Raw genomic sequence first — 13,133 nt, 5'->3', positions numbered from 1 at the left:
ATCCCCCAGGTCTCTACCGCTTCCCCAAGACCAACCAATTCTTCCCTGGGAGTCACATTACATCAGCCTCACTAATGCAATATGTGCTATATTACAGACTATGTTTTATTCTAGGCGGTCAATTAAAAACGAACCTCGGTGCTGGTTTGCTTTAACATGGAGGATGAATTATCTAAGATCAAATGCAAACTGCTGCTAGATTTATATTCATATTAAATATATACCTGTTGAATTTGGGCTTTTTCTCAGTGCTTCAGAGACTCTAAGCTTTCAGGTAACTGGGATGGTCGAAAGTGTGGGTTTCCAGAAACTTCGCAAAATATCAGATTCCATCAAAAGGACTGCTCCACACGCTCAAGGCACACCCACCAACAAAACCCATCTCCACAACCACCAGATTATCTCACCAGCAAGTGAGACTGCAAGGTTTGGGGGCTTGGCCGTACCACTCCGCACTGCGCAAGGGGGGGGTTCGTGCCCATTTGGCTGCGACTGACCGTTTCTCCTCGCTTGGTTTTGCCTCTGCTCCCCCTGCGCAAGCACCCATAGTGCGTCAGGCCGGTGCTTTATAGCTGCAGCCTGGGCGGCTCCGCTCTCCGTTTTTCCTCTTCTCTGGGCTGTGCTTCCTGCCGTTGTTCGCGAAGATGCAGCTCAAGCCGATGGAGATTAACCCGGAGGTGAGCATCGGGTGCACTGTTACTCGGGGAGCGCAGGGCCGAGGGTCAGCCCTCACCAGGTAGCGGTATCAATGACTGCTTTTATCTTTGCATTTGCCTTCCAGATGCTGAACAAAGTGAGTGACGTCTCGGGCTTCCTCTGTCCCCCTCCCCCGGGAGCACCGAGGCGGAGGCGCCCCCCGGCTCCGGCTGTTTCGCAGGGACCGAGCGGCGCCCTGCGCGCTCCAGAGGCGGCGGGGCTGGGGCGCAGCCGGGGTGCCCACACTCTGCCCCTGCCTCGGGTGCGGCGGTGACTGCGAAACCGGTCAGAGGTGGGATGGAGGAGGCTGCGCCCAGATGCTAGCCCCGGGCGTCGCGGGAGCCACGTGTGGGCCGCGCTTTGTGCTGTGTCATTGCACTCGGCTCGGGTGGGGGGCGGGGCGGGGCCGGGCTCCTCCCAGGCCCGGGGAGAGGCGCGAGGACGCAGAGCCCGCCCCGCCTCCCCCGCCTCGCGGTAGGTGCCCGCCACTTGCCTGGCCGCCCTGTTTCTTCCCCGCAGGTGCTGGCCCGGCTGGGGGTCGCCGGCCAGTGGCGCTTCGAGGACGTGCTGGGACTGGAAGAGGAGTCTCTGGGCTCGGTGCCGGCGCCTGCCTGCGCGCTGCTGCTGCTCTTTCCTCTCACGGCCCAGGTAGGGCGTGGGGCCCGGGGTGCGCAGGCGCTGCGCTGTGCGCGCTGCCGCCAGACCGGAGTGAGGCGTTGAGGGCGGTGCAGGCTCTCCTCCCATCCTGGCCTGGGCGCCCAGAGCTGGCACACTGCCCCTTCCTTGTGGCGGATGGAGGGAGGAGCTCGCACTTTGATGGTGCCTACTCACTGGGCTTCTGTTGTAACAGAGTTTATTGCCTGGTCGTTCATCCATCCAGTATTGCCTTGAATTTGGAGGAGAAGCAGTATCTCAGTTCCATCATCCCAATTATCCAGGAAGACAGTTCACGCTACTCATGAGTGCAGTTTGAGCCTAGGCTTTTTGGCAGTTTGAGCCAAGGAATGGCTGGCTGGTTGTTCTCCTTTAACGGCTGTGACGTGTTGTTTTATTGTTTGGTTCTCACACTCCCACCTTGCTGTAAAATGGAGGGGGATGGGCTTGCCTAAACCACAAGAAAACAATAGGTTCTTTAATTTTCCACCTCTGCTGCCTGGGTCTTCAGTGGATTCAGGGGTTTCTTCCCAACCCTCCACTCCCTACAACGTACATACTTGGTTTTTAGTTTCTCCAGTGTGTTTTTCTAAAGCTTAATCATTTGTGTGTGGTTCCTGTGTGAGAACCTCCTTCTACCTCTCAACCTCTTTCCTCTCTGCCCTTGTAGTTAAGTGAATAGGTGGGCATTAGACCAGTCTTGGAAATGCTTTTTCATTTCCCTTTAGATGGTCTTCCGCCTGCAAGTGTGCAAGTGTATGATGCTCAGTCTTTGAGGTACATAGATATAAAAAGGTTGCTGGGGTAATTGTTGTCTTGGATGTATGGAATCCCACTAATTAGCATGGTTTCGTCTATCTCCTATTGCTGCCCCTCGACCCCTGATTGAGGAGTGGTTGAATTTTGCTTTAGTGAAACTTGGGGCATTAGCATATACGGCATCGTTCCAAACAGAGTAAGCTGAACTGAAGCACTATCCTAATGCCCGGTGTTCTAGAAGCATCCTCAGCATAAACTAAGCCCTATGGGAAGTTCCAGGCGTTCCTCCTAGTAAATGGGCTAAGTATTGTGGGTTAAAAACACTTATTAAAGCTGTTAGGATAATCCCACTGACACGTTTGTTATTGCCAAAGCCTTTACTTAGGTGAAAATGGAGTTCCCAAATAATTGCAAGTCAAATTAGCTTCCCCATTGATCAAATCAAATGCAATCTTCTCTCTCTCATTTGAGCCTCTCCCAGAGGTTTCTCATTAGAGGAACCATGATGACTCGGAGGTTTTTGAGCAGCAGCACTCAAAGGCAAGGCCTCTGGGAGGCAGTGGTGCAGCGTGTTTGTCTTGCAAAAGCCCATTGCTCTCATTTTGCTGGATCAAGCAGATCTTGGTTAGTAGAACATTCTGGATAGAACATTTTATGTTTGAAAGAGCTCGATACTTTGTCTTTTCGCTCCAGTTCTGTCTGTTAGATTTACTGAATGCCTGTTATGTGACACAAAACACCTATTGGGCTAAATACTGAAGCAAATTCAAAGAAAAGTCGAGGTTTATAGGTTGACTTCCAAACAAGCTAATGTTAATTTAGAAAGCATCTAATTTTGTCTGAGAATATTATGAAATCCTAAATGAACTACTTTTTTTTTTTTTTTTTAAAGATTTATTTATTGATTGATTGCTATGTTGGGTCTTCGTTTCTGTGCTAGGGCTTTCTCTAGTTGCGGCAAGCGGGGGCCACTCTTCATCGCGGTGCGCGGGCCTCTCACTATCGTGGCCTCTCTTGTTGCGGAGCATAGGCTCCAGACGCGCAGGCTCAGTAGTTGTGACTCACGGGCCCAGCTGCTCCGCGGCATGTGGGATCTTCCCAGACCAGGGCTCGAACCCGTGTCCCCTGCATTGGCAGGCAGACTCGCAACCACTGCGCCACCAGGGAAGCCCTGAACTACTTTTAACACATTTTAAGGGATCATGAAATATTTACAGAAATGTCTGCATGCAAGAGCTCAAACAACCCTAAAGGACGATGCTATCCCATTACAAAAAAATTAAACCTTTTTAGAAAAGTGAAAATCCTTAACAGTCAATGAGTAGCTCAATTCAAGGATCCAGTAGGTAGATACATGATGCTAGAACTTCCTACTGGTTGGAGTTCAAGTTGATCTTGTGGGACAAGAGAGCTTATTCCTCTGATGGTACCACAGACAAGGCTTACTTCAATTCCGTGTACAGTAATGCAAGGCTGCTATAATTAGAAATATATGTACTTCTCGGGTTCCGTACGGTTTATACCAGTAGTAAGAAATTAATGTTTCTGTAGCATCAGCACCCTGCTTTTAACTGAGCAGTCATACCTTTAAGGTCTTTAGAACTTGTTAGTGAAAGGGCCAGACAAGCCCACTATATTACTGTACAAAGAGATAATGCTTTGAGGAAACCAGTCTCCTCAAATTGTATAGTTGTCAAGGACAAACAAGAGTTACATCTTCCTCTTGTAGGGTGAGAAAGTTTTGTGAAATCACAACCCAGCACCCCAGACCAGTTGTCTTTCCTTCCTAAAAAAGGATGAGGGAATAGTTAATTTCTTTAAATTGCTCCTTTCTTTAGTTAAGTTTTGTCTTGTTTTGTTTTTGAAGAGACATGTATTTGGGCAGAATAGAAGTAGAACTTCAAAGAATAGTGAGGTATAAACTAGCTGGTGTTCTTGGGCATTCAACTGACCAGCGCTTGATTGGAATGCCTGTGTGAAAGTCGTTAGTGTTAAAGGAAGAAAATAACGAACTCGTCGGTTTTTCTGACCTCAGCATGCCATCCGTTTCAAGGTGAAAGGTTGCAGTGGTGTCTAGACAAAGGCTTGGGCAATATCCAAGGCCGCTACTGCACTGCAGCATCAGGGTGGAGTGTCAGAACCTCTCAGAACCCCACGGGCTGGCGTGGGTGGCAGACGGGCCATTCTCTGGGCGCCAGCCAGCACCTAGAACCAAGGCTCCTGGTCACATATCCCACTTCTGTTTCCATTTAGGTGCTAGAACTCACTATGCTGCCGTCTGTTCTTTGCATTTTCATTTTGAGATGTAAAAATATTTTTTTGCACTCACAGCATGAGAACTTCAGGAAAAAACAGATTGAAGAGCTGAAGGGACAAGAAGTAAGTCCTAAGGTGTACTTCATGAAGCAGACCATTGGCAACTCCTGTGGAACCATCGGACTCATTCATGCAGTGGCCAATAATCAGGACAAACTGGAGTTCGGTGAGTGGATTTTGAGGCCAGTCATCCTCTGGTTGACCTTTAATTAACTGTAATGCTTCCTTCCAACACCCCCAAACCTCTGTTTGGCAAAGCCATTGCCTTAAATTTTTTTGAAAACCTACTTATGCAGGTAGAATCAGTGGATGAATTCTCATTGTTCCTCCCTTTTAAGGCAGGGAAGTGCATCCAAGAAGCATGGTGTGGTTTCCTCCGCCTGGAGAGGCGGGGCGGGTGACAGTGCAGTTTTGTACTTGCCTCTCTGCCTGGGCTCTTCATGTGCAGATCCTCCTGCTAGTCTTGACAATTCTAAAGAATTAGAGATGCTGTTAAGGCATAAAATGCCAACCTTTAGGACCTTTCTTTAATGGTGCTGTGTCTCATAAGCAATAGGAGAACCAAAACAGCCTAAAGCAGCAGGACACAGCACGAGGTCCTGCAGGGAAGCATAGCCGCAGGCTGGCACCTTGAGAGATCCATCTGTGAACAAAGCTGGGTCAGGAATTTTAGCTCGCCTCCAGTGGATGCCACGGAGGATAGAGAAGAGATGAGTCTCAGCCCTTAAGTTGTCAGAAGCGCAAGTAACAGCATTGAAATATGTTAAAATACACGGCATTGTGTATGATTTTGGCCAAGGGTCAGCAAACTTTCTTAAAAGGCCAGAGAGTAAATCTTTTAGGCTTTGAGGGCCATATAATCTCTGCCCTTGTAGTGAAAGAGCAGCCATAGACAAGATGTAGAGCAGTGGATGTGGCTGTGTTCCAATAAAACTTTATTAGGTGGCAGTAGTCTGCCAACTCCTGATTTAGACAATGGATGGGGATGGCTGAGAATTGAGTAAGTTCAACTAACAGTCCATGCTGTTGCTTGTAGCAGGTCAAATACTTTTTTTTTTTTTTTTTAATTTAAACAAGGGAATTGTGGCCAAGATTCTACTCCTGGTATACTTCTGAAATTTAAAAAAAAAAAAAAAAGGCTTGTCTGGCCACAAAGGTCCAGATCTTCTAGAAGTTGCTTTTTCAAATATTGACTTGAGTGAGTCATTAAAAAGTTGTAGTTTGATCCTTTTTATTTCTTCTGCAGTAAGTATCACTTCTTTTAGAATACTGTGTTCCTGAGGTCACAGATACTGTAACTCTTCCATAAACATGGTCATGACGGTGCCATCGGCTTAATCTGAGTCACAGCCCTCCTCATAAAGTTGAGAGGATTCCTATAACTTCCAAATTTTAAATGGTCCCTCCCCATTTAACAAATTTAAGTTTAGAGCTGAAAGTTCAAATTGAGGTCTTTTGAAATGCAAGTTGCTCTTGAGTCCTAGACTCATCCACACTGAGCAATGACAAAATGCTTATGCCAACCATCAGCTAGTTAGCTGTCTCTAGGCCAGACTGTTAGGGTCTTTGTATTTCTATTTAAGATCTGTAGGTTGACGTCTCTCTGGATAACCATATTACTAAGACTGCATTTTCTACCCTGAAATAAAAGTCTTGGTTTGAGAACTGTTGATGTTGATAGATTAGAATGTTATTGTTACATCATGTATGCAATAAACATTAATTGTGCATTGCTAAGTGCTGTAGATGAGAGCAATAGACAAGACAGTTCCTGCCTTTATGGCACTGAAAGTCTCACAAATACATGTTACAAGTGGATCAGTGCTGTAACAGAGGTTGGTAAGAGATTTGAGAAGTGAGGGGGAAGGTGGAGGGGTCGGGGGACAGGGAGGGTGTGAGGAAGAGCTTGGCATGCTGGAGGAACTGAGAGTTCTCTGGCTTGAGTGCAGTGAGAGGGGAGTGGTTGGAAAAAGAGGCTGGGGAAGAGGCACCGCTCATCCACATCTTCAGAGACCATGGTAAAAAGTCAGGTTGCCAAACGTGACAGACTATGCAGTGGCTTAAGTCAGCAATAAATGTGCAACCATTTGCATTATACTGGCACTAACATATGCTTTTTTTTCTTTCTTTTTTTTTTGAAAGAGGATGGGTCAGTTCTGAAACAGTTTCTTTCTGAAACAGAGAAGTTGTCCCCTGAAGACAGAGCAAAATGCTTTGAAAAGAATGAGGTAGGAAGAGAACTTCTAGAGCATCGATTTTCAATAACTCTGGAGGTTTTTGTGCTAACTCTTCTCTGTTTTCTGCAGGCCATCCAGGCAGCCCATGATGCCGTGGCACAGGAAGGCCAATGTCGGGTAAATACAAGTTAGAGCCAGGCTGTCCCGGTGTCACCCATGTTTCCCCAGAAATATGTGCAAGAACCTCTTACTGGAACACAGCACATGTTTCCACCCAAGGCTGATGAATGCCAGAAAATTCTACCAGAATAATGCCTTGACCAGACCTGTTCATAAAAATGGCTCTTCAAAATATCTAATTGGCAGTTGACACAATCTTGAGTAAATTCAGACTGGTAGTGTTTTATATAGATCCAAATGGGTCTAATAGAGTGAGTAGCACCCCTCTTAATAACTGAACATTTCACATATTCTTCTCACAGTCTATTGGAGAGCAAGCTGGACCAACAAGGACTAAAAGTTTCTAGATGACTTGAATGTACCATTAATCTGAACACAGCCTTCAAGTCAACTGTTGATTAGATTTAAGTCAGTGATAGTGTCTGTATAACTGCAGTTGACTCTGTCACATTCTAGTCTTGACCTTTGGTGAAGTACTTATCCTCCCTAAGCCTTAATTTCCTCCTCAGTAAAAAGCAAGTCTTAAGAGTTCTGAGAGTTACAGTATATCTACTTTAATGGTCTTAGAATAGTACCTAGTATATAAGAAATAAATATTAGCTATAATCATTTAAAATAATATGTAGGCAGGTTGGTTCAAGCATATTCTACTTAGAGAATTTATTTTTAACAAATTAAGTTCTGCTTATAAAATAATCATATTGCAAAATATGTGTATCAAATCAACAGGTTGTATACCCTAAACTTACACCATGTTATGTCATTTATATCTTAATTTTTTTTCTTTCAGCTTTATTTTTAAATGCAGTTTATAATACAATAAAAAATACTCATTTTCGAAAAAATATCTTGACTCTCTGCAGGTAGATGACAAAGTGAACTTTCATTTTATTCTGTTTAACAACGTGGATGGCCACCTCTATGAACTTGGTACGTTTCACTCCAGTTTTGGAATCTAATATAGATGCATGCATTCTCTCAGACATAATTCCTCTTACAGTACCGGTGTGTGACTTTATGGTGGCGCTTAGTATATCCGTTTATGAAGCCAGAACACCGAGGTATTCTCATGGGGCCACTTAACCCTTTATCATACCCAGAGCACCTCCCTCAGGAACCTGGCCTGCGGGATGAATGGCTTTAGTCACAAACCAGGAAAGAGAACTGATCAGCCAGTGCAAAGTATACACGTTCAGATTTTCTCTTTCCACCTTCCACTATAGTATCACCAGTATAAGGTCTCCACCGCCATCCTTTCCAGGCAAGGAATACTTTTGGAAGGAGGTAAATGCCTAAACACAACCTGGTTTGTGTAAAAAGAATTCAGGCATGTCCACCTCTGTATTAAGAAGAGTCATTTCCTTTGTATTATTGGAGAAAGACTTGCAGCTGTGTCATCTCAAGCCAAGATACTGCCTATGGCAAGCAAGGGCAAAGAAAACTTGGGGCTGATCAGCAGTCCTTGGGGGGCAAATGAAATCTCAAGGATCCTTTTTCTTCCCTCCACCTTCCCTGTACCTCACAGACTGCTTCTGACTTTTGCTTTGTGGTCCTTCCCAAGAGATGGGCACAAGCCCTCGTAGTAGGGTAGCTAGTTTGGCCTTGTGTGGTCTTGTGGTCTTGGTGCTTTAGATTAGAATTGCCTGGGATGGATATCTAGGAACACTTGAACGTCATTTCCAGCCTATTGCTTCACAACCAGCCTAACCTTTGTGGGAGTGGCAGTGGTATTTGGAAGAATCTAAAACTTGCCTTTAAGCTGGACAAGCACAGTAGACAGAAAACGTGCAGAGAAAATTGACATGCCTGGCTTTTTCGTTACAGATGGACGGATGCCTTTTCCGGTGAACCATGGCACCAGTTCAGAGGACTCACTGCTGCAGGTAGTCTTTGGAATCCATTTCCACTAGGGCTCATATTTCTTTAGCCAGTTTGTTTATTCTAAAGTGCAAACCTTTTTCGGTACAGGCAGCATCAATCATCTGGGATAAGAGCAGTCTTTAGGGCTTAAAGATCATCTCAGTAATTCTGTCCGCTTTATTTTATAGCAAATAGTTTTAAACAGGATCCTTTAGAGCAGCCCTGCCTAATCTGTATCGCATGCTGTCTTTAGCCCACAGTTAGATTTAGCCTGAAAGCCATTGTTTATTTCCTTGTGGGATTAAGGTGACTCTTGTCCTCTTGTCAGATTACATCATAGCCAATGACTCAGACTCATGGAACAGCAACCCAAGCCTTTCCTAATCCCTCTCTGACTGCTGGATTTGGGTCAGTCTTGTAGGTAGCATACTATGGATTCTGGTTAGGCAGTTACCTCTGTGATTGTTTTCTTCCCACACAGTCGGTCCACTGTTAACAGGTCAAAGGAAGCAAATTCAAAACATGCCTGACCAGAACTTTAAGATCCAGGGTCACTGTGTAACCGTCCTGGTAAAAGTGACGGCAGAAATCTCTTAATTCTGAACACGAGTTGGTCGACTAGTCCTCTTCCCTCTAAAAATGAATCTCTAGAGTTTAGTCAATTTGCTGTTAGAAAGGAAAATGGCTTAATTGTGATAAAATTAAAAATGATGTTAAGGTATAATTACTTCATTTGTCTTAATAACAGCTAAACTTTTTTGCATGCTTCTTGTGTGTAGACCGGGGGTTGGCAAACTTTTTCTGTGAAGAGCCAGGAAATATTTTAGGCTTTGTGTAGCATATGGGCTCTGTTGCAGGTATTCATTTCTGCTGTGACAGCTCCAAAGCAGCTGCACAGGCAGTGTCTAAATGAATGCGTATGGCTGTGTTTCACTAAAACTTTATTAACAAAAACAGGCAGCAGGCTGGATTTGGCCCACAGGCTGCAGTTTGCTGACTGCATGCTAGATGCTGTTCTAAGTTAGTTACCTCTTTTATGATGCTCTGAGGTAGTTAGTATTACTCACATTTTACAGATGAGGAAACGGAGGTGCAGAGGTAAGTGATGCCCAAGGTCAGTGGCAAACTACAGAATCATGGTTCAAATCTAGACAGTCTGTCTCTGGAGTCTGTGCTCTTAGCCACTGTACAATACTACCTTTATAGTAGACCTGTCTTTGGAACATCATAGACCTGATGACCTCAAGGTACTAGTGGACCAAATTATGCAGTCCTAGGAGGGACAGTCACTTTCTCTAGCCTGCTGTCATATACACCTGAGATCAGTCAGAGCTAATTCTCAGATATACCAGGGGTAAATGAGCATAGTGATATGGAATGAGAACTAGACCTAGAGAAACAGAATGGGGATTTGCATGAGAGTCAGGATTCACTTATGGGAGAGAATAAGAACAGGTGCAGAATTTCTGGTTATGACCTATTTGGAGGAAAGATTCTGGTCCATCTAGTAAAGCTTCCTAGGTACATACCAACTCCTATCTAACACTATCCTAATACAGGCACACCTCACATTGTGAGTTCAGTTCCAGACCACTGCAGTAAAGCAAATATCACAATAAAGAGAAGTTTTGAGTTTTTTTGCTTCCTACTGCATATAAAAGTTATGTTTACACTATACTGTAGTCTGTTAAGTGTGCAATAATAGCATTATGTGTAAAAAACCAATGTACATATCTTAATTTGAAATATTGTTAAAACAATGCTAACCATCATCTGTTTGGTGAGTCAGTCTTTTTGCAGTAGTAACATCAGAGATCACCGATCACAGATCACCATAACAAATATAATAATAATGAAAAGTTTGGAATATTATGAGAATTACCAAAACGTGACACAGAGACATGAAGTGAGCCAATGCTGCTGGAAAGGTGATGCTGATAGACTTGCTCCATGCAGGATTGCCACAAACCTTCAATTTGCCAAAAAAAAAAAAAAAATGCAGTATCTGCAAAGCACAATAAAGTGAAGTGCAATAAAATGAGGTATGCCTGTACCATAAAATGTGTTCTGCATAGGATACATAAAACTGTTACGTGAGTAGAATTTATGAGGTGCGGGGAAGGTAAAACTTTTTTTGTTTAAAAAAAAACCCAGAATCTCATTTTAAATTAATTGACTAGAAAATAGCATCTTAATTAGTGGAAATTCTTATCCTAAGTAAGGCTGGTTCTATATGGTTAGAGATGTTTTAGGTTGTCTAAACTATACCCCGAATTAACTTGTTAAATTGGTGAGAAAATCCATAAACTTCACCCAAGTATCCTAAACTTGAGTGAATTAGGTCACTGCTTATCGTCTGTGTAGGAGATGGCTGTTGTCTTTACAGGCACATTAATCAGCAGCATGGGTCCTAAAGGAAAGTGGCTTTGGGGAAGGCAGGTCTGGGATATCAATATATTAAAAATTCTGATAGAATAAAATGTAGACGTTACTCTAGATCCTCTTCAGTTTTTCTAAGTGGTTCCAAAGCAGAAACAAAACCGGGGTGGGGTTGATGCTTTTTCAGGGCCAGAACTCGTTATCAGGTTGGTGATTTTTAGGCCTTGGGAGCTGATGTTCCATGACTGTTCTCTGTCATAGCACATCCACTGTCCTCTTGAAGGTCTCGTGTTTAACATTGTTGGTGGGGCTTTCTTTCCACTGGACTTTTAACAAATTGAACAGTGATTGATATTCTGATCCCAAGGCATTTAAACCCCAGAATTTCTCAAGTAACATTGGGGTCAGTTTTCTCTTCCCAATCTTTGTAATCTAGGTGTTAGAATTAGTAACACATGTCATCCCCTAAATATGTAGGAATCCATCACTTATCTATACTTGGAATACCAGGTATTTAAACTTTAAGCCTGTTTTGTAAAATGTTTACTTGAAGTAAGTCTGTCTTTACTCCGGGAATTTCTGAGTTAGAACTTTTTCCTTATGGAAGAGAAATCAATTTTCTATCTTTGGATTTGAGGGGAATAGCACCAAGAGTATAGTTTTCTTGTCAAAACCGGGCACAAGGTGGCAGAAGCACAGAACGTTTGGTAGAAAGAAAAAAGGAATCAAAGCTGCTGGAGCTGGATTTGTGATGTGGGTCCTTGTCTTGCCCATCACCTGATTTTTTTTTCCTCTTGCCTTAAGCCCTGGTTTTCAAGTTTATTGGGAGGTTTAAAGTTGGTCAGGGTGAACTTTGGGCATTAATAGACCTTACTAATACTTTCCCCTTGAAGCTTTCATTTTGAGCTGGTGCTGTTTCCACCTTAATTCGTGACATTCCTCCTTCTCAGGACGCCGCCAAGGTCTGCAGAGAATTCACCGAGCGTGAGCAAGGGGAGGTCCGCTTCTCCGCCGTGGCCCTCTGCAAGGCAGCCTAATGCCTCGTGGCGGGGGCACTTCGCTTTCTCCCTCCTTCCCTTCGTCGTGAAAGTATATCCCTACGTATATGGTCTAAGTGCTTCAGTACTTGTAGAGCACAGCTGTTCTCCTTCGGTTCCGCAGATGCGCACTTACCCGTAACTTCACCCACGCACTAGCAGAGCTCCATCGAGCAAGTTTGGTGTCACCCTCTGATGGCAAAGCGTTCCCCTCATTGTATGTCTTATACCTCAATATCTAATGCTTTAATGGCTACTTTGGTTTGTGTCTGTAAGCTAAGGCCTTGGATGTGGTTTGTCCTTAAAAGGAATAAAATTTTTCTGCTGATAAGAGATGAGCCTAAACTGGTTTTCATTTTTCCTTCCCCCCAATGTATCCCAAATTATCATAGTGCTTACATATATATCTTCCATATAAGAACTTATACAGTACAGGTAAGAAAATTACCATAAAAATAGTATCGGTTTAGTGTGTTTCTACACTTTTTTCTATACATTTATGTTACTGTGTGTACCTGTAGACTTAAAAAAAAATTAAATACTTTATTTTTTGGAACAATTTTTATTGAAATATAGTTGATAATAAATATTATATTAGTTTCAGATGTACAACATAGTGATTCGACATTTAAGTACATCATGAAATGATCACCACGATAAGGCTAGTAACCATCTGTGCCCTTACAAAGTTATCGCAGTATTAGTGACCATATTCCTTATGCTATAAGAATGATTTTAGATTTACAGAAAAATTGAGAAGATATTAGAGTTCCCATATACCTTTCATTCGTTTTCCCCATTACATCTTACATTAGTATGATACATTTGTAACAGTTGATGAACCATTATTGACAATTCTATTGACTAAAGTCCATACCTTATTCAGATTACCTTGGTTATTACCTAATGTCTTTTTTCTTTTGCAGGATCCCATCCAGAATACTCTCTAGGCTCTTCCTGGCTGTGACAGTTTCTCAGGCTTTTTTTTTTTTTTTAGAGCTCCTGACTTTTATTTATTTACTTTTTTTTTTTGGCTGTGTTGGGTCTTCGTTTCTATGTGAGGGCTTTCTCTAGT

General features: G+C 43.4%; 1 protein-coding gene across 1 annotated transcript; it reads left to right on the top strand.

The window, feature by feature from the left end:
• The first annotated feature begins 601 nt into the window (after window positions 1-601).
• On the top strand, window positions 602-12,391 carry UCHL1 (ubiquitin C-terminal hydrolase L1). The gene is made up of 9 exons (XM_068543043.1): window positions 602-677; window positions 782-793; window positions 1,216-1,344; window positions 4,441-4,591; window positions 6,568-6,653; window positions 6,732-6,779; window positions 7,646-7,712; window positions 8,607-8,665; window positions 11,972-12,391. The coding sequence occupies exons 1-9, from the start codon at window positions 645-647 to the stop codon at window positions 12,056-12,058; spliced, it is 672 nt and encodes a 223-aa protein (XP_068399144.1). The 5' UTR covers window positions 602-644; the 3' UTR covers window positions 12,059-12,391.
• The last annotated feature ends 742 nt before the right edge of the window (window positions 12,392-13,133 follow it).

This window comes from Eschrichtius robustus, chromosome 4, assembly GCF_028021215.1.
Source record: "Eschrichtius robustus isolate mEscRob2 chromosome 4, mEscRob2.pri, whole genome shotgun sequence".
NCBI classification, from domain to species: domain Eukaryota; kingdom Metazoa; phylum Chordata; class Mammalia; order Artiodactyla; family Eschrichtiidae; genus Eschrichtius; species Eschrichtius robustus.
This window is presented reverse-complemented; position numbering and strand designations above follow the sequence as displayed.